This window comes from Venustampulla echinocandica, assembly GCF_003357145.1.
Source record: "Venustampulla echinocandica strain BP 5553 chromosome Unknown scaffold_2, whole genome shotgun sequence".
Taxonomy (NCBI): domain Eukaryota; kingdom Fungi; phylum Ascomycota; class Leotiomycetes; order Helotiales; family Pleuroascaceae; genus Venustampulla; species Venustampulla echinocandica.
Window position 1 is genome coordinate 3751352 of NW_022474207.1, and position 19533 is coordinate 3770884.

Below are 19533 nucleotides of genomic sequence, written 5' to 3' on the forward strand. Positions count from 1 at the left end.
GAGTTCGAGATTCTGAACTCTTTTTCTTTCTCTATGTCTTTGAATAATTGATTCATTCAGTGCCTTCAAAATGAAGGGACCCAGACCGCTCACGATCGTTATAAAACTTGGTAAAAAGCAAATACATATGACTAATTAATCTCCTTACTAACTGCCGATTGCAGGAACAAGTTCAATCGTGGATGAGAAGACTCATGAACCTCTTCTATCCATTTTAAGTCTTATCGTTGAGACTGCAGTGAAACTTCACAAAGATGGCCACAAAGTAATCATTGTCTCCTCTGGGGCCATTGGTGTAGGTCTGAGGAGGATGGATATTGAAAAGAAACCCAAGCACCTTCCAAGGATTCAAGTAGGTGGTTCCTTATACAATTCTTCCGGAACTTATCTAACAGCTGTGGTAGGCGTTGGCGGCAATTGGACAATGTCGGCTTATGAGTCTGTGGGATAGCCTTTTCGGTCACCTTCAGCAACCCATTGCTCAGATATTGCTCACGAGAAATGATATCGCGGATGTAGGTAAATTCCAAATTACATATCTACGAAACATAAACTCACATGTATCTAGCGTACTCAATATCTTAATGCTCAAAACACGTTTGCGGAGCTCCTAGAAATGAGAGTAATCCCTATCGTAAATGAGAATGACACTCTCGCCGTGGCTGAAATCAAATTCGGAGACAACGACACATTGTCTGCCATCACAGCGGCAATGGTACATGCAGATTATCTATTTCTCATGACCGATGTAGACTGTCTTTATGACAAAAACCCAAGGACTCATGCAGATGCCCAGGCTATTGAAGTGGTGGAAGATATCGCGGCATTGCAAGCAGACGGTACCCCTCCGCGTCCAGCCACGGCTCATTTCCTACTCCTATTCTAACAAACATTAGTATCCACCGCAGGCTCAAGCCTAGGAACAGGTGGCATGTCCACGAAAATAGTTGCCGCACGCCTCGCCACTTCCGCAGGGGTGACAACAGTGATAGCGCGCTCCTCAAATCCGGGAAACATCGCCAACATAGTCCACTACCTCCAGTCTATCAAATCATCCGTTTCAGCTTCGGAAACCTCCTCTCCACCCCCGGGAAAACTTATATCCTCAGAACCCAAATTATTCGACGAGCCACTCGCCCGCTCCACGAGCTCTCTTACCTTGGAAACAGTATTAGCCCCACTACATACTCGCTTCGTACCCTCATCACACCCAATCCGTGACCGCCACTTCTGGCTTCTCTATGGTCTTACTCCACATGGAACAGTATATATCGATATCGGCGCACACCGCGCTCTCGTAAACAAAGCGGGCCTGTTCCCCGTAGGCGTCGTAGACGTCGAAGGTTCATTTTCTCAACAAGAAGCCGTGCGTCTAGTGGTCGTCGACCGATCCGCTATACCAAGCGATGGAACGCCCTTAGAGGGCATAGGCGTCGAGGTTGGCAGGGCTTTGGTCAATTACAGTGCGGCGGAGATAATGAGGATCAAAGGAGTGAAAAGTGCGGAGATCCATGGCCTTCTAGGGTATGCGGATAGTGAATATGTTGCTTTACGGGAGAATATAAGCTGCTTTGAAAGGGAGAGTGGTACTGTTACGCCGAGTGTAGAAAGTTAGCCTGTTTCTGGTTTTAACGTGGAGTTGGGAACTAAAAGAAAAATGCGCAAGGGCTGCAATTTGGGTAAGGGTGTTATTTGGGCATTTATGATGAGTCTTTCTAGTCAAAAGTCCTAGTATATAATGTATTTTTCAGTTTCAGGTTTGCATATCGAGCGAGCAAAGAACTACGACCTGAGAAAATACTGAGTATTGATATTTCTGAGAAAGCAAGTGCTAGAGCACAACTATGCGGGTAGCATATTACAAACAACCAGACCATTTGATATCGGTTGCTCCATCCAATGCTAGAAACCGTGCAACTCCAGTATCCTGCAACCCCCGATTTACTCCGATCAAAAAATCTCGATTATCCCACCATCCTCATTCCCCAAAGGTTTAATAGATCCTAAATGCCTACTTCTTAGAACGCCTTATCTGGCATTCTTTGGTGAACTACCGCTAGCTGTAACATCCTCAAACTCCAGCTCCCACTTATCAACCTCCTCAAACTTCCTCGTCGCCGACTTTAGTTCCTTGCCAATTCTTGCCTCCAGCTCCTGGCTATTTTCTGGGCTTCCGTTTTCATCTGCTGGCAATGGCGCTAAGCTATCATCAGGGTCATATCCTTCATTCTCCTTGTCCGACGTGACATTGGCACGTGAGCCATAGGTGCGCCTTATGGATTTAGACGTTGGCTTAGGCGCGGGTTTTCTCTTGGGTGCCTTTTTACTACCCCGCCCTAGTGTTTTCGATAGAACGCCCCGTCGGCTCCTTGCACGAACATTTAAATGAGAAAGCTCATCATCATCTGAAGCAAGGCCGGACGTATCAACCTCATCTCCTGAGCTGGGGATATCAAATGGATCGCGAGTTGCATGGCGCCGTCTGCGCGGTAGGAGCGCTTGTAATTGGGCTGTGGAATAAGTGCTAGGGGGTGGAGCCTGTTTCTTTGCTTTTGTTGTTTTGGGCTTTACATAAGCGCGATTCGGGGAGTGTGTGAGCGACGGTGGTGAGGATATTGGCGAATCTTGTGTCATAGGCGCTGGGGTCCTACCACGGAGGGGTCTTCGACCACGGGAGACAGGTCGCCGTATAGAAGACGGGAGTTCCGGGCTCGAAGAAGCATCGGTACTTTGAGGAGGTGCCATCGTGGGGCTCATGAGTTCCGGTGTGACTGGTCGGGCCTCGACTGATGGGATAGGGGATTCCTGGAACGAGGATGGTACTCGATTCCCAGACTCCTCTTCATCGTCACTCAAAGATCCGCTTGTTGGAACCATCTCCGCCCCCTGATTATCTCCAGGAGATTGTGAGGTTGGACAAGATGCTGGAACTTGGACTGCTGATAATTTGCGCTTCCTTGGATTGGACCCTGACATACTCGGGGAGCTTGTCACGGGTTTTGTTTTAGACAGATTTAATGGCGTCGACTCATCATCGGGGTTGAAATCTTCCTCATCATCCAAATCAGAATCTGGCTGGGGTTGTCGCTCTTTCCGGGCTGTCCCAAGTATACTTGGTTCTCTAGCTCTTCTCCTGAAATTCCCAAGCTTCAATGCTGATCCAGCGTGTGCTGGTGTCCCCATACTGCTGGATGCCATGCCATAGGGATTCCTCCCAGTTACACTTCCCTGTCGAGATCGCCTTCCACGGTAGCCTGTTGTTAGGCCAGATGAATTCTTCCCCCCAATGCTCGTGAGGCCATTATCCTCTAGGTTCGATTCCACGCTATTAGATCGTCCCCGACCAGCTGCGTGGCTGAGAAAGCTCGAATGTCGCGTTCTTCTGAATGTCCCAGTTCCAGGAGCCAGCTCCCTCCTGCTGACCTCAAGTTCAAGACTTGATTCATCCGCATACATTTCAGCATTATTCTTGACTCTTTGGGCGTCGGGTGTTGTGTGAGTTGATTCCTCGATATTCCTCGCGCCGCTGCTGGCTTCATTCTGTGCGAACTCTTGCGCGTCCAGCTGCGTCGCGCCTCTTTGCGGGTTTCCTCTAGTAGTTCCCTGGCCATTTCTCTTGATATTCCCCACACCCGTCGCTGCGACACATTCCGGATCGCTGATATCGTATAAATCATCGAATGCTAGCCCAGGCGCACGAGAGCCACTACGCCGAGAGTTTCTAGGACGCGGGGCAGGTGCAGACGGCGCGACTTTTGTGCGCTTCGGACGAGGCATTGTTGTATAATTTCGCGCAGGCCTTCAATAAATTGGAGAAATGCTGCTTTTACAACGCTATCGCATTTTGGAATGTGGGCTTGGTGTGGTATAGTTGGTGTTGGAGTGGTTGGTGGATACGCGTGGGAAGCTTGACGCGACGTCCCCTTCCCAAGGATGTTTTGATCTCGACCAAAACCGAGCAAGCTAAGACAACGCCAAGCGGACCCTCACCTCGCCTTTCCTCAGTGTCACACTTCTTCCAAACCACCAATCTTTCCACTTGTAGTTTGTAGTCAACCTACAGGGACCCCAAGAAGCGTTGAAAGCTCTTCGCTGAAAACACCCCGTTTAATGAATACGAAGCTGTGCCACCTCAATGACGCATAGCTTTCGGAAAATAGATGCAGCCGACGGTAACTCATAAATCGCGTCTTACCGACCTATGCGTCAATTATCTATCTTGCTAAAGTATTTATATTCTCGAAGGGCCCACCTTGTTCTCACTGTTCATTCAGGTATCTTTCTATTAGCCATTTCTTGAATTATCACTCCAAAATTTCTGACTACTTCAAACACAACACTTGCCTATGCTACCCGACATGTCTTCTTCTCATATCTTGATCATTGGTGGAGGCATTGGCGGTCTAACCGTAGCCCAGGGCCTAAGAAAGAAAGGCATTCCATTCACGCTTTTTGAGCGAGATGCTTCTCCAGCTGCTCGCGCTCAAGGATATCGCCTCAGAATCGCTGGTGGCGGTGCAGAAGCCATTCAAGAATGCATCGACGAAAAGCTATGGGCTCTTTTCGAGAATACTTGTGCTGAGAGCAAGCCTATGGGCTCGAGATTCAGCGCTCTTGATCTGCAGCCTTTGGAAGACCCTTTTCCTGGCGCCCATCCAGGTGTCAGACCAGGTCAAGGGCCGCCGGAGATGAAAGCAGGCTCCAGCATTGGGGGTATGCAGGCTCCTGAAGGTGGCTTCAAATCATATGCAGTTGATAGAACTATATTGAGATCGCTACTACTTCTTGACCAGGAAGAAAATATCCAGTTTGGGAAGACCTTCACGCACTACGAAATCACCCCAGGGGGTGTTACCGCGTTCTTCGACGATGGCACCAGCAAACAAGGAACCTTCCTTATCGGAGCCGATGGGATGTTCTCTCCTGTTAGAAAACAACTTCTACCGAACCTGCGATATGTGGATACTGGTAGCCGGGTTATATTTGGCAAAACCCCCCTCAACCCAGAGATCCTCGCTCGACTTGCGCCGGGGGCTTTGAGTGGTATGTCTGTGATTCGAGAGCCGAATGTGTTGGCACTGTTCCTGGAAACTATTCAATTCCCAAATGATGCAGCAGTTGAATCTGCCGGCAAACTCTCCCGTACAGAAGACTACATATATTGGGCTCTTTGCGGCAACGCGACAGCTCTTGGAGGGTCCGATTCGGAGTTCCAATCTCTCTCAGCGGAAGCAGCTACGGAACTAACCTTGAAGGTTTCTGAACATTGGCATCCCTCTGTCAGGTAAGCAAGATGGCCCCAAGCTCTAATACGGATTTATCATAATGAGACGCTATGGCCTTGGAAACACCTTGACGCCCGTCGATTAAGCAATTTGCTAATCTTGTTCCACCCCCCAGATGTCTATTCGAGCTCCAGGATGTTGCTCAAACCGCACCTCTTCGCCTGGCATCTGCCAAGCCAGAACGCCCCGAGTGGAATCCATCTGCACGAGTGACCTTGATCGGGGATGCTATTCATGGGATGATGCCGTTGGGAGGTTCGGGGGCAAACTGTGCGCTGGTAGATGCGGCATTATTGGTTCGTCTGATTTCTGAGAAAGGGATCTGTGAAGAGATGGCTCGCAGTTATATTGACGAGATGTGGTCATATGCCCTGCCCTTGATTCAGCGCAGTGGGGCCGGCGCTCAAAAGATTTTGGGATTTAAAGGGTTTGAAAATGCTACGGAAATATAATTTCTGGAAAGGCGGTTGAGACAGAGCGTTCGGTCTCTAAATCATCACTACTCAGGTCGACATTCTCCCCTTCCTGTACTATATATATTTATTCTAGGTGCGTGCCTGGTATTGTACGATAGAGCTTTTGTGCAGGGCAGTGGCTTTCCAAAAGCCCTGGCTCTGAGGCAGCGGGGTGTAAAAACTAGATTTGAACCTAGCCTCTGCACAAGTCTTGTCCTGAAGCACTGATATTATTGTCCTACCAATCGTAAGGTTTGTCGAATGATCCATTGGAAGAAATACAATTCCCACCAAGCTTAAAAGAGGCGGCCTGCTTTTACGAAGTTCTCCCCAGGCGAATGAAACAAGCTTCACGACTCCAATGCTGCATTTGCATGCATGAGCGTGAATGGTGATTGCTGCGAACAAAAGCGTGATTCGCCCGACCTCAACATCGGGAGGGATTGATCCATGCGCCCTGCGTAACGCCCCGTTGTTGCCATTGTTCGCCCTCGAAATCAGTGCAAGGCGCAGTCTTCTTGGGTGGAGGTCACGCTGCGCGTACAGTGCAAGCGCTACTGGGAATGCCAATGCTGTGGATAGTTCGAGACAGCCTTCTAATTCTTCCCCTCCTTTCAATCGCACACACCTTTTTAACATTTGAAGCTTCACGGTTGCTGATGTTGTTGTCGCAGAATGACAAGATCAACGAACGACTTGGCGATCGGACTGAAATAGAAACAAGCGAGCAGGCATGGCGATCTTCGGGAACTTGAAGCCCAAGTCCAAGAAGAGTAAACAGGCGTTTCCGGAACCTCGGCCTCAAAACGTTCCAATCCGCCAGTCCCAGCATCTTTTACCAGATTCACATCGCGATATACGTCCGCCAAATGGGTCTTATAACGACCAAAGACCAAATACATCTCATGTCTTCGGCAACTCCCCACCACAGCATTGGACACCCCAGAATTATCAGCCTGTCCATATAACGCAGAACTTCATCATTGCTCCTCCCCTTCCCGAAAGGCCTCATAAGCCAAGCAATAATATCAGCAAGCTAAACTTAAACTCTGTATCAAACTTATTAGCTGGGAATGTTCCCGAGTACATCCCGGGCGCACAAATATTCAACAATGGAGTACCGGCAGGCACGCAATACCTGAATCAGGCAGCGGCGTTATGTGAATTAATATCGTCGAAGTTCGATACGGTTATCACACGCATCGATGGCGGTAATTTTAGTGGAGATGAGAGGGAGTTGGCCGTTGGGCCTCCTCTCCCGATGAGGCCGCAGGAGCTGCCGCAGGAGCTGCCGCAGGATACGAATCGGTCGGCCGTCAAGAGCGGGAAGTCCAAGGGAATGGTGAATAATTCTGTATCATCAGCAATAGCAGGCACGAATTACTTTGCTAAAGTCAGTCTCTACGCCAATTCAAGACTCCCACCCAATTTACCACCATTGAAAGTGTATGTATTATCCTCCCTCTGTGCAGGAGTGTCACATCTGACATACCGTAGATATATACCCACATTCCCTTTGCTGTGTCTTGCAGCACAATATTCCGAAAGCGTATACGATAGACCCAAAGCAAGAGAGAAGGAAACACGTATTGAAGCGGATTGGAGGTTGGGGACAAAAGCCATGGTCATCAAATCTCTCCCGATGGACGATATGAACACAATTGTCTTTGCTGTCATGGGTACACAGACGTTTATGGACTGGGCGGTAAATCTAAACTCAGCTCCAGCTAGCCCCGAAGGCTTTTTGGTAGGTATCCTGTTCTGCAGGACTTTTGCCTCTGGCTAACTCCATCTAGGACGACTCAGGAAACCTCTGTCATGCAGGTTTCCTTACCGTGGCAAAGAAGATGGTCAAACCAGTCGCAGCGCGTCTTCGCCATCTTCTCCAAGAGAATCCTAGCCGATCAAGTTACTCGCTCCTCATTACCGGCCGTAAGTACTTCTATTTTTGGAGCAAATTTCCCCTTCCTAGAACGTTTCTAGGGATTTAAGACGTAGCTTACCATAAGAACATCTCTGTTGGTTCCGACTCATTTTCAAAAATCCATCCAACTTTCTTGATGAAGCAATACTGACTCCGAATTCTCGTAGACTCGGCCGGCGGCGCAGTGGCTGCACTACTCTACTCTCATATGCTCTCAACAAGCCGCGAGACAAAATCTGAACTCAATACCCTCACGGGATGTTTTAAACGGATTCACTGTGTGACGTTTGGCGCCCCGCCCATCTCACTCCTCCCTCTCACCAAACCATCTAACCCCCAACTTCGAAAATCGATCTTCATGTCCTTTGTGAATGAAGGTGACCCGGTTACACGAGCAGACAAAACTTATATACGATCGCTGCTTGATCTGTACTCCTCTCCCGCTCCCAGCCAATCATCCATACCGTCCGCTGGGCTACATCAGCTTAATCCTCCCGCATCTAAGTCATGGAAATCCACAAGTTCTCTCGCTATCAATAAAATCAAATCCTCAACAAAGATTTCACAGCCTCCTGTAGTAGCAGCATCTGCACCTTTCTGGCCAGTGCCTCAAGCTACATTAAGCAATGCAGGCAGAGTAGTATTGCTACGGAGTGTAGAGAGATATGCAAGTTGCCCAAATAAGAAAAGGACCATCCAGGATCGGATGAATGACGGCGTAGTTGCGCAAATAGTGACAGATGAGTTATTAAGAAACGTGATTTGGGGCGATCCCATGTGCCACATGATGAGTTTATACTCGAGGAGAATTGAGGTGCTAGCTACGAATGCGGTCATGGGACGATCTTGAGGAAAGCTTATGCCATTTGCGGGTGACGGAATGGTGTTTGGCGCTTTTATTATATACCCTACTTTCATCTTAGATATGATTTTTGATCGCTCTGGTTTAAAGAAATATGAAGCAATGTCATATATGTTATGTCTTGTTTGTCTGTTATTCAAATTTAAATGATACAAGATGTGTGCTCTCCTAAGTGGTTCAAACTAAAACAAATACTGGAAAATAAATTGCAAGTGTCAACTAGTAGGCAAACCACGCAAAATATCGAAGTTATACATCTTAGTCATGGATCTTTTAGTTTACAACCTCAAAACCTTAAAACTTTGGATCTTGGATTCGCCTCAAATATATTCCTTCTAGGCTCCGTATCTTTGACTCGAAGGCTCTACATAATCCCAGAACCCCTAAAATGCCTTGACGCAAGCTCTAGTGCATCCCGTCCTGAGTAGCCCTCAGGCTGTACTCTCCTGTCCATAACCGGAATATGTACGGGTATGCGTGAGGGCATATGCGATACCGAAGTGTCATCTGCAATCAAGGTGGTACATGAGGACGTATAAGTTAGGGTTTCAGTGTCGTCTAAGTCGAGATTTGAATCGGAATGTTGAATGGGTTCGTAGTTTTGGATTTGCTGGGTTTCTGGAACATATTCTACAAGATGTGGTAAGGAATGTTCCTGGAAAGCATCTTGTACGTGGTATTGAGATTGGAGGTGCGCATGTTCTAGGAAACGTGAAGAATTAAGCGTCAGTCCTGCTTGGTATTTCGGAGGTACTATATGATAGTAGAGGCGAAGATAATTGATAAGGAGGGAGGGTTGTTGAGTGTTCTAAGCCCAACAAATCCCAAATAGTGACTAGGTACCTTTTTCTTTCCTTTTTACTGCAGCATATATGATCATAACTATGATAACTAATCCCATGATTGCCGCGATTGATGTTCTAGACGTGTTCAAGTTACTAGAACGAAACCCTACAGTCAGCATTCGTCCTTGTCAATTCAAATTTCGAGATACTACTGCTCTATATGGTATCTCGCTAAGGAAATGTCGATTTCCAGGAGCTGGGTGGGGATGGGGAATAAAAATCGGCCGTCCTGGTTTCCCAGAAAGAAACGAGTAGTGGATAGCTTGGTTGTAGTTCCCGACTGACCTTTTGGTAGAAAATACGAATTATACTTAGGAACTTCGAATAGCAATTCTGGAATTGCAACTGACAGCAACACCTAGGATAGGAGCGTTAGACTTCGAACATGTTTCTCGGAAAGATAAAGTTGTATCGTTGAGGTGATATCAGTACGTGGCGGGAGAGGCGCAGTCAACGTCATTGACCAGGGCTTCCCGGGTTTGTGGTACTCGAGTAGACCGTCTCATGGGGGAACGGCAGGGGAAGCGACCAATGGCAAGTGGGAATAACGGCTTCTGGAAAGTCCCCAGTGGTGGTTTTTCCCAAATTGTATAAAACAATCAACAATTGCGTAAAGCTTGAGAATACTAGTATACTCTTACGTACGATATAGTGCGGCCCATTGCTATTGTTTCTCGTTTATATCACGAGCGTATGAGGATGGCTGTTAAGGTAGAATACATTAATAACGGCACACCAATTTTGGGGTAGTACGAAGAGATATAATTAATTCCTCGACACGCTATGCTGCTTTCTAGTCTATATTTGGTTACCCCTTTGCTGCAATTCCAGCCTTGTGATTCTAGACCATCTCGTTGATGAAGTTATTGGAAGTAAATAAGGGGGGAGGCTCGCTTAGTCCAGTGCGGGCCAATCGTCGGGTGAACCTGGCTCTAGTGTCACCCGCACGGGATTTGTGCATCGCAGGTTATATATATCTTTGGCTGATGATGGAGAGATGTAAACTTAAAACAGGGGATCTAATGGATGATGGCCCATTGTGCCCCGAGCGAGATAATCGCTGGAGTTTGTGCTGATTATCTACTGCTCTCATTTGTGAAATTAGGCGTAGAAAAGGTCCCCGAGTACTTGTGCTACTTTATGTCTCAGCATTGCCATGCCTAAATGCTTCTCATTCCGGTACAAGCACTAGGCAAATCTCATATTATCGCCTTCTGAATTCCATCATAGCGTTTCATTCACCACATGCGGTATTCCGTGGGATAATATATGCACAATATCCCTATTATATTGACTTATAGAATGACCCCTAGAGTGCACTTGCTGTATAGATTAACTAACTCTCTTATCGTTAACAGACCGCGAACGCATTTCCCGACGAACTCGACGCCTCCAAATTCCGGTTATATTCTTGCTATGTATGAGAGCCTCATTATGCTTCCTGATACCTTCGACCCCCATCCGGCTCCGTCGCCAAGTTCCCAGAAGCTCGAATATGTCTTGAGAATACTTCGAGGGTACTGGACAGCATCGCTCATACCGAAAGCCCCATAACTATAAATTCGATAGCCCTACCGACGCAAAAAGCAGCCAAGTTGAAGTTGGTATAGTCCGTATCATTTTATTCTTGACGTGTATTACTCCTTAGGCAGGGCCAGGCAATCTCCTTTCTTTCTCCTTAGTTTGAGCTAAATTAGTTGCACCAGATCATTCGTTCGTCTTCCTTGTTCAACATTGTGCATTCTAACCAATCTTCTTTATTTTCTTGTGTTAGTTGCAGGATCTTTGCTTGTAAAACGCGAACTAAGAGAATGATAAGCAGGTATTGTTTACTATCTCGAATAATTGCGCTCCCCGTACCTATTTCCGGGTAACACACATTCTCTATCGCTAATGCATCTTAAAGGCCTATGCATCCTCGGCCTGAAAGTCCCCACTCGAAAATGCTTGACCGTGATAGACTTCGCAGAGAGTAACATAACTGCAATGCTCCGGTTAATCATACACTGGGGTGAAATACCACTGTAATTTTGCGTATTTCCCCAAAGAAACCTCGAGCTTGCCAGTAAGAAAGTCCCATCTTGACCTAGATAGCACAGAGTTGCAGGCTGGCATTCGCCGCGCGATCGTTTGATCTCGCAAAGCTATCGCTCCTGCTGTGAACATGATCCCCCGATGCCTTACTCGATATACTCGTCCTTCGGGTCGCATTTGTTTCTTTCTCGATAGAAGCGTCCATGGTGATATGTGGATGTTCATTGCGTTTCGTAAGAGCAGGAAGGGGTAGCTTCTCGACGTCAAATTCTAGCAGGAAGTCAGCCTTATAGGATGAACCAACTAGAAACGAATGGCTCACTATAGAACGATCGCTGTCTGCGAGTTGTGCAGATTTCGACGACGGCCAAGACGGTGATGGTCAAGCCGATCGCCAGGGCAATAGCATCGCTCATCGGTACTGCTGGCTGGTGAGCAATAACAGAATTAATAATTTAGGTTTGGAGTGCTAACACATTGCTAGTAGGCTATATCGATAATTAAGTTTCGCTGAAATTTGCAAGTAATTGGAAAGGTACGAACAGTTATCCTCAAGGCTTTCGGAAGGGTAATTCCGTCGGATTCTAGCTATAATAACGGGAGCTTGCAAGCGGCCGGACTCCGGTATGCAAACAATACCTAAGCAGAACCGGATGCCGATGAGCTTGGTGTTCTAGTTCGATCTTCGCGGTAAGTATTGAGGACAAGACAACAGCGATGCCTCCACAGAGTATCCGAAATGAGTTCCAAGGCAGAAAGAACGGATTAGGAGATTTTGAAGCTTCGTACTTTAACATACCTCGGTAGGTGGACAAAGCTCATGTGCCTCTAATAATGGCAGTTACATGAACTACCGGCGGAGTGTCTAAATGCATGTGGGCGGATATGCATGCACGTAATTCTGTTCCTCGCCGGTGACGTTATGCAAGTCCGTCTACAAACAGAAATCCGAAATCACATTTGCCGCCCAAAAATGTTGTACTAAGATCTGTCAGTAATTACTAACGGCGGCAAACTTGAGGATTTATTAACAAAGATGCCGTGCAACCATAGTTGCAACCATCCAGGGATTTCAGTGCCGAGCGATATTCTTGTCCTTTGGGAGACAATGACAAATCGACAGATTTCGGTTTGTGCCGTCGCGATCATAGTCCCGTGGCTGGCGTATGAAAGCGTGACGGGTGGAACTCGGTATCACTCATCATACCCGAATATATTGCGGAGGTAAAAATGTTCAGCCACAGAACTCTAAGCTGGTTGATTTCATCAAGGACACGGCGTCCTTACATCGGGCGAAAGCGTCCCCAATGTGGGGAAAGCCGGCGGAACCTATCTTGACCCAAACTTCGAGTTTACCGTGTATTTCTGCACGCCGCCGTGGTATGTAACGCAGATAGCTTCTTTTAACGTGCTAGTATTCTCGCTACACAGGGACTCGGGCGTTGGATGACAAGATGACGAGTGCTCGATATAGATACTAACATGATTGGATTCTATCGTAGTGAAGTAAGATACTGACACGCTAGCTTAAGAGGGTAAAACTTAAGCAGCTCGTAGTGGACTGATATAAAGGATTTCTATCAACCAATTATTCCCTTCGTTTTCTCCCGGTCTCTAAGACCTAAGTCGATCCTAAGTTCGAATCATACAGTACCTCCTGCTGGTGCACTTGTGGTGCTAGTGTCCAGGAGATAAAAGCATCAAAGAAGGCGCTATGAAATCGGTAAAATGGTTTGATGTGTACTTGGTTAGAAGGAAATGAACTTTTCGCTCCCAAAATGAGGAAAATGTATACGCAATGGGATCAATTGTATGTTCAGGATGAAGGTGAAAATAGGTAAGGCTGAGTCCAATGGAAGGTAATGGTGGCACGCTGGTACGACTCTTCGTGGACGGGATTTGAGAGCTGAAACAATAGGGGCTTTCCATATATTACTCTCCAGTTGCTCATGCAGTATTCACGCTCCTCCGTTAACCATAAATAGATACTTCCGCTACCAGGTTCTGAAGCCAAAATCACTGGACGGCTCTGAACACCAGAATATTATACACAGCAGTCCTAGTTCCTGCAAGTATTGGGTATGCTTACTCGTCTTTGCTCCCATGCAAAGACTGCAGTTGTACCTAGCTGAGTTTGTTTTTTTGGATACGCGTATAATTACGCTTCAACAACCCCTCACTAGCTAATACCATCTAGCCCCATAGTCTCGCAGGTAGAATGCAAAGTCTGCCAGAACCTCAGCAGGGAGATTGGAAGTCATCAATTGACACTAGCTGGCTCTGCCTGAAACCTTGCAGGAGTGTGGCCTGAGATGTGCATCTCGCACATCAAGCACAATAATGAGGTCATTGGATGCCAAGAAGCGGTGATAATGGAAAGTGGTAATTAGATCCGAGGCAAAATATGAGTCATGGAATTGGAAGCTGCCAAAAGGCAGCAAAAAGACTTTGCTCGATGGATATTGAAGAGTAGCTCCCCATTAGACGGATACACGCAGCACTTACTACGATAGCTAATCGCAACACTAGGACGCAATTGTGTGACCCGAAATCCTGGGGAAGTTTGACGGTAAACAAAAACCGCTTTAACAATTGTTATTTGGCTTCCGATAAGCACGTGATAATGCTCAGGGCAAATACCGTTTTAGGAAAGGTGTAGCTTACCCTGGCTCGGCGCAGGTCCGACCTCGGTACTTGATGCTTGGAGCAACTTTTAAGCGTGGCGAGTAAGGCAAATACATGACCCGAATTTCGTTATTTTAGACATCACAAGCATAACACAAGCCCACCATGTCGCCGTTTCAGCCAATACGGATGAAGATAAGGGTCTTCACGCGCGGTAAGATAGCATACTATAGGTAAGCGCGAAGCCTCGGCACGGCAATGCTCCATTAATCCCCACATGACTCTTGACACTTCGTTCCCGTACTTATACACTCCTGCCCCCTTACCGTATTGTTTTGTTGGTTTTGCATAGATCATAGATCATAGATCCCCTGCCGTATAAACTTGATATCTCCGTCTTTCTTTTTAGTACCACCCCATAGACAGGACAAGATGAGCAGTCAAGGAAATTTCGACGTGGTCCGCAAGGACATTGTGAAGCTGCTAAAGCAGCCCGGATACGACGATGGGAGCATAGGACCGGTTCTTGTGAGACTCGCCTGGTAAGTTGTTATATTCCCTTTCAAGCGTCCTTTAAGGCACGGCCATATCCCATCATCCTGGCAACCATCCCCCACCGCTTGCAACTTATACTAACACACAACAGGCACAGCTCAGGGACCTACGACGCCGAAACAGACACTGGTGGTTCGAATGGAGCCGGTATGCGTTACGAGCACGAGGGCGGAGACCCCGCAAATGCAGGACTCCAACACGCCCGCGTATTCATGGAGTCGATAAAGACCAAACACCCTTGGATCACCTACTCAGACCTCTGGACTCTTGCCGGCGTGGTAGCGATCCAAGAGATGGACGGGCCCGAAATCCCGTGGCAAGGAGGACGCACCGATTTCGTCGACGACTCAAAGTTGTCACCGAGGGGTAGATTGCCAGATGCTACGAAGGGTGCCGACCATTTACGCTGGATATTCAATCGCATGGGATTCAACGATCGGGAAATTGTGGCTCTTTCAGGAGCACATAGTTTGGGCCGGTGCCATATCGATCGGTCGGGCTTCGAAGGCCAATGGGTCAACAATCCAACCCGATTTTCGAATCAATATTACCGGCTTCTGCTCTCGCGACAATGGAAGACGAAGACGCTTCCCAATGGAGTGGAGCAATTCTTCCACTATGACGAGGATAGCGAGACGGAATTGATGATGTTGCCCTCCGACATGGCCCTCCTCGCGGACGACACTTTCAAACAATACGTCGAATTATATGCCAAGGACAAGGACGTTTTCTTCGAGGATTTCGCGGCGGTCTTCGCGAAGTTGATCGAGTTAGGAATCGCCCGGGATGCCCAAGGGAGGATTACCAATACGGATAATGAGAAGGGCGGGTATCGCTCTGCGCCGAAGAAGAAGGACGCGCCCACCGTTCGGGCTGATATTGTTGGGCCAGGCGGGGAACCGTCAAAGAAGGGCAAGGACAAAATCAGAGCAAGGTTGTAAGTGTGTATGATGGAAAGCTGACGAATAGAAGTGTATATAATATTGGGGGTTTTGATGATATAGATTAGCGATAGAGCAAGAGTTGCAAATAAAACCATAGACTAGAACTCATGAAATACTTCTCACCTACAGTTCGCCTATTTTCACATGAGACTTGCGCACTTGCTATCCCACATGGCCTGGCCAGTGGTCAGCAAATTGATATTAACACATCATCTCACAACGTCACGAAAGAATCCGGTAGATGGCAGGCATACGGTACTTTGCTGTACTCCGTATGACGATGTGCAACTCAAATGGTGATTCCATCCAATCCCGTCTCAGCCATGTGGCAGCCCTCATCAGCCGTATACCTTGCACCCGCAGCTTGGAAGCGATTTCCGGGAGTGAGATTGCTCCGCAGACATTTCCATTGGTGTAAGATGCTTGGCCAATTGTGTATCGCGTTCCCGAACGTGCGGATCTGTATCGCAAATCTCCCATGGAGCTCTGTACGTGCTTCGGGTCCTCGACTCTTCTAGATCACATCGGGGAGCGTCAGTTGTTGCATTCAAGTTTCGCTGTTTTAGCGATTGCAGAACACCCATCCGTCGCACCAATTCGAGTCCGAGGTTTGGGGTCCGGATTTGAGTTTGAAAGATGCGCCATGCCAGTTCGAACTTTCGGAGGGGCGGACGGAGCACCGTGCTTACTTCGTGTCTTATTGGGACTGGGGAGCAATAGCGGAGTACAACGTACCTCCGTCGAAAGAAATACAACGTTGTAGCGGAGGACCTAAAACGGCCCCCCAGCTATTTCCGCAATTCCTCGACGATTTTAGCTCTGGCTCGGCGCCGGGCTTCTGGCCCTTGGGCTCTTGGGGTTTCGCTGGCTGAAGGCTTATCATGGCGAGCGACAATTCCATTGGAGGGCGCGTGTACTGCTCTGCCGTATGAGAGATTGGGGAATGAGGGATATACGGACTATGGCCACCTGTGCCGTTTGAAGCCGTGTCTTAATATATGTAATATATATGATAATATGATTGTTACCGTTGGCAACGCCCAGCAGTTGGTCGAGATATTTTTAAGCTCCTCCAGGAGGGACGCTATTCCGGATCCGTACGTCCTTAAACGTTACCCAAGTCACGCCGGATCTTGCGCCTCTCCCGGATCCATCGTCACATCCACGACCACTGCCACTCTCTCGCCCTCTCCCTCTCTCTCCCACTTTCTGCTTCGCTTCAATCTACTTTGTTACTTGCATTATACACTCGAGTTTCTATTACCCCCCCCCCCCCCCCCCCCCCCCCGTGTCTTGACTACTGTCTTTCTCCGGCTGGACTCTTGGATCTCCAAATTTCACTCGTCCAATTTTGTTCTCTTTCTTCATCCTTGCATTCATCCCACCTCCAGATCTTTTGCGGTCCAGCTCCAAATCCACCTCGATTCCGCCTCTCAACTCTAAGCCCCAATCCGCAAACCCCGTGCTGTCTCGTCCACTCACAGGCCCCGTAACCCTATGTGGCTTCGGCCAAACCCCCAACCGCGCTCTGCTCCCACCTCCCTCTGACTGTGGCCTAATAAGCATTGGGAAGGTTACTCGAGTATATCTTTCCCGGTAGCAGCAGCGCATCTTGAACGCTGTCGTCGCTGGAATTCCCTCCTCGCCATGTCCAGCCCTGACTGTTCGAGGTCAGAACCGACACAACAGAGCAGCGACCGCAATGATGCCGACAACGAGCCTCCGCCAGCGACTGGGCCAACACAGTGGACAACGACTAACGCCGCTCTTGTAAATGAGCAGAGCGCAAGTCATAATACAGACTTCCCCGTATCCTTTCCAGCGGTCGACAATCCCTTGAATCTCTCGAACTGTTTTATGTCCACCACGATTGCGCCGTCTCCCCCTCAAGCCAGCTACGCCCAGTCTGCTAGCAGCCATCTAAACCTTGCCGCGATTGATACAAATTCCCGGTTTCTTCGCGGGGATTCGGGGAGCCAGAACTCGAGTCCTCTAAGCGCAGGCCTACGAATCCAAACCGATATTATACCCAATTACACCGTCACAGCAGCGAGTGCTCATAACACGGCACGAAGTTCAAGTGACTCGACGAGGGCTCCTTCCAACTCGGCGAATATCCCTATCAAACCGATACAGCGAACACCGAGTATCAAGAACATATTAGCGAGCAGTGTGGGGAGTAACTCGAATTTGGGATCGGCGCCAAACTCTGCATTATCGTCTCCGATGCTAAATGCTATGGCCGATGTGACCCCCCTGCCGTCACCACTCATGTCTGGAGATTCCCCTGGACCTTGGAAGAAACTTGGATCTCGGCCAGCTTCCCGGGACATCATGATCCCCGTAAACTCCGATTCAGCGTTAGTCACTAGCAACGGCGAGTCGATATCATCAGCCCTAGCAAATCAGTCCAAACGGCGCGCCTATCAAGAATTAATCACAGGTCCCGCAGAATCTGGCCTTGCCAATGCCCAAGTAAACAAGGAGAAGAGCGCAGAAGGCCATACAAGGAACCGGAGTGTCAGTGAGTACATGCCGGATTCGATGCAGATACCCAAAATTCGGCATATCACAGTTTCAGGATCTCACGCACCGATACTCGATGCCACACCGGACTCCGCTACGCCACTCGATACTCACATGCGAAGAGAACCTCACTTAGCTTTGCAAAGGGGTCTGGGTCCCATACCGAGACCTCCAACCCCACCATCAAGTCGCACTGGAGGCGAGAGTAGTGATAGCGATTCCTCATTATCAAGCAACCTACCTCGAGCGCACAGGAAACCGCACTACGAGTATTTTGAAGCCATTACGCACAATGACTCAAAAAGGAGGAGATGGAGGGCGGTAAAACCATTAGGCCAGGGGACATTCAGCAGGGTAATGCTTGCAACTAGCCAAGTGGCCGATATAGATGGCAGGATAGACGAAAATTATGTGTCTCCACAAACAGTGGAGGGCCTCCCTACTCCCGTGCAAACCGAGTCCAAAATCGACCGTAAGAAGCTCGTCGCCGTGAAAGTATGTGAGCATGGCCCTAAAGGCGGGGCTTCTGAGGAGCGTGTTGAAATGTCCCTAAAACGAGAGCTGGAAATCATGCGGTCAATACATCACCCCTCACTGGTGCATCTCAAAGCATGGAGTATTGAGGAAAGCCGAGCGATTCTGGTTCTGAGCTACTGCCCGGGAGGCGATCTCTTCGATGTCGCGAGCCAACATCGAGGTCTTCTTGTTCCGGGATTACTGAGGAGAATGTTTTCCGAATTGGTCGGAGCAGTAAGGTATCTACATGAGAGGCACATAGTGCACCGGGACATCAAGCTTGAGAGTATGTTCTGCCCCTTTACCTATGTCACGTGAATGCTTAATTTATTTGGCTAGATGTCCTGGTAAACCTTCCTCAATCTGAGCTCTCCCGGCCTCTCAATTGGGCTACATATCCGTACTCTGTTATTACTCTCACTGATCTCGGTCTTTCGCGACGAGTGGCTGATGACGAGAAACTTACTACTCGCTGTGGCTCCGACGACTACGCGGCACCCGAAGTTATCATGGGCCAACCGTACGATGGCCGGGCTACAGATGCCTGGTCTCTTGGCGTCCTGTTGTATGCATTGTTAGAAAGCAGGCTACCATTTGATCCCAACCCAGGCATGTCCGAAGGGCATAAACAGCGCAGCCGGACAAGCCATCGTATTGCTCGGGTGGAGTGGCGATGGATCGAGTATGCTGGGGATGAAGGCGATCATGAAGGGGATCCTCAAAAGTTCCAGAACAAGGACCTCCTGGGCGCCATGATCGTAACCGAAAACTTGCTGAAAAGAGCGAGGAGTAGATGGACCATGGAGAAAGTCGCGCAGGAGCCCTGGGTTAAGGCTGGGATCGAAGTCCAAGGTGGTATCAAATTCCGGGAAGAAGATATTCCAGAAGAGGTGGTTCCCTACAATCCGGGGATGCAGAGCCCATTATAACACCAAGATGTTCCCGGTTTTCACCAATTTTTT

General features: G+C 48.4%; 6 protein-coding genes across 6 annotated transcripts; 5 read left to right on the top strand and 1 right to left on the bottom strand.

The window, feature by feature from the left end:
- Positions 1-70: 70 nt before the first annotated feature.
- BP5553_05630 (Glutamate 5-kinase) lies at positions 71-1615 on the top strand (the record flags this gene model as incomplete). Its single annotated transcript, XM_032014253.1, has 5 exons — positions 71-110; positions 165-352; positions 405-515; positions 569-839; positions 897-1615. 5 exons carry the CDS (start codon positions 71-73, stop codon positions 1613-1615), a joined length of 1329 nt encoding a protein of 442 aa, XP_031870853.1.
- Positions 1616-2028: 413 nt separating this feature from the next.
- Positions 2029-3777, bottom strand: BP5553_05631 (uncharacterized protein; the record flags this gene model as incomplete). The annotated part of the gene is made up of 1 exon (XM_032014254.1): positions 2029-3777. One exon carries the CDS (start codon positions 3775-3777, stop codon positions 2029-2031), a length of 1749 nt encoding a protein of 582 aa, XP_031870854.1.
- Positions 3778-4358: 581 nt separating this feature from the next.
- BP5553_05632 (uncharacterized protein) lies at positions 4359-5737 on the top strand (the record flags this gene model as incomplete). Its single annotated transcript, XM_032014255.1, has 2 exons — positions 4359-5284; positions 5401-5737. The coding sequence occupies 2 exons, from the start codon at positions 4359-4361 to the stop codon at positions 5735-5737; spliced, it is 1263 nt and encodes a 420-aa protein (XP_031870855.1).
- A 736-nt stretch (positions 5738-6473) lies between these two features.
- BP5553_05633 (Uncharacterized protein) lies at positions 6474-8514 on the top strand (the record flags this gene model as incomplete). The annotated part of the gene is made up of 4 exons (XM_032014256.1): positions 6474-7186; positions 7238-7487; positions 7537-7672; positions 7832-8514. 4 exons carry the CDS (start codon positions 6474-6476, stop codon positions 8512-8514), a joined length of 1782 nt encoding a protein of 593 aa, XP_031870856.1.
- Positions 8515-14462: 5948 nt separating this feature from the next.
- On the top strand, positions 14463-15526 carry BP5553_05634 (Peroxidase; the record flags this gene model as incomplete). The annotated part of the gene is made up of 2 exons (XM_032014257.1): positions 14463-14572; positions 14677-15526. The coding sequence occupies 2 exons, from the start codon at positions 14463-14465 to the stop codon at positions 15524-15526; spliced, it is 960 nt and encodes a 319-aa protein (XP_031870857.1).
- Positions 15527-17176: 1650 nt separating this feature from the next.
- BP5553_05635 (uncharacterized protein) lies at positions 17177-19500 on the top strand (the record flags this gene model as incomplete). Its single annotated transcript, XM_032014258.1, has 2 exons — positions 17177-18857; positions 18911-19500. 2 exons carry the CDS (start codon positions 17177-17179, stop codon positions 19498-19500), a joined length of 2271 nt encoding a protein of 756 aa, XP_031870858.1.
- Positions 19501-19533: the final 33 nt, after the last annotated feature.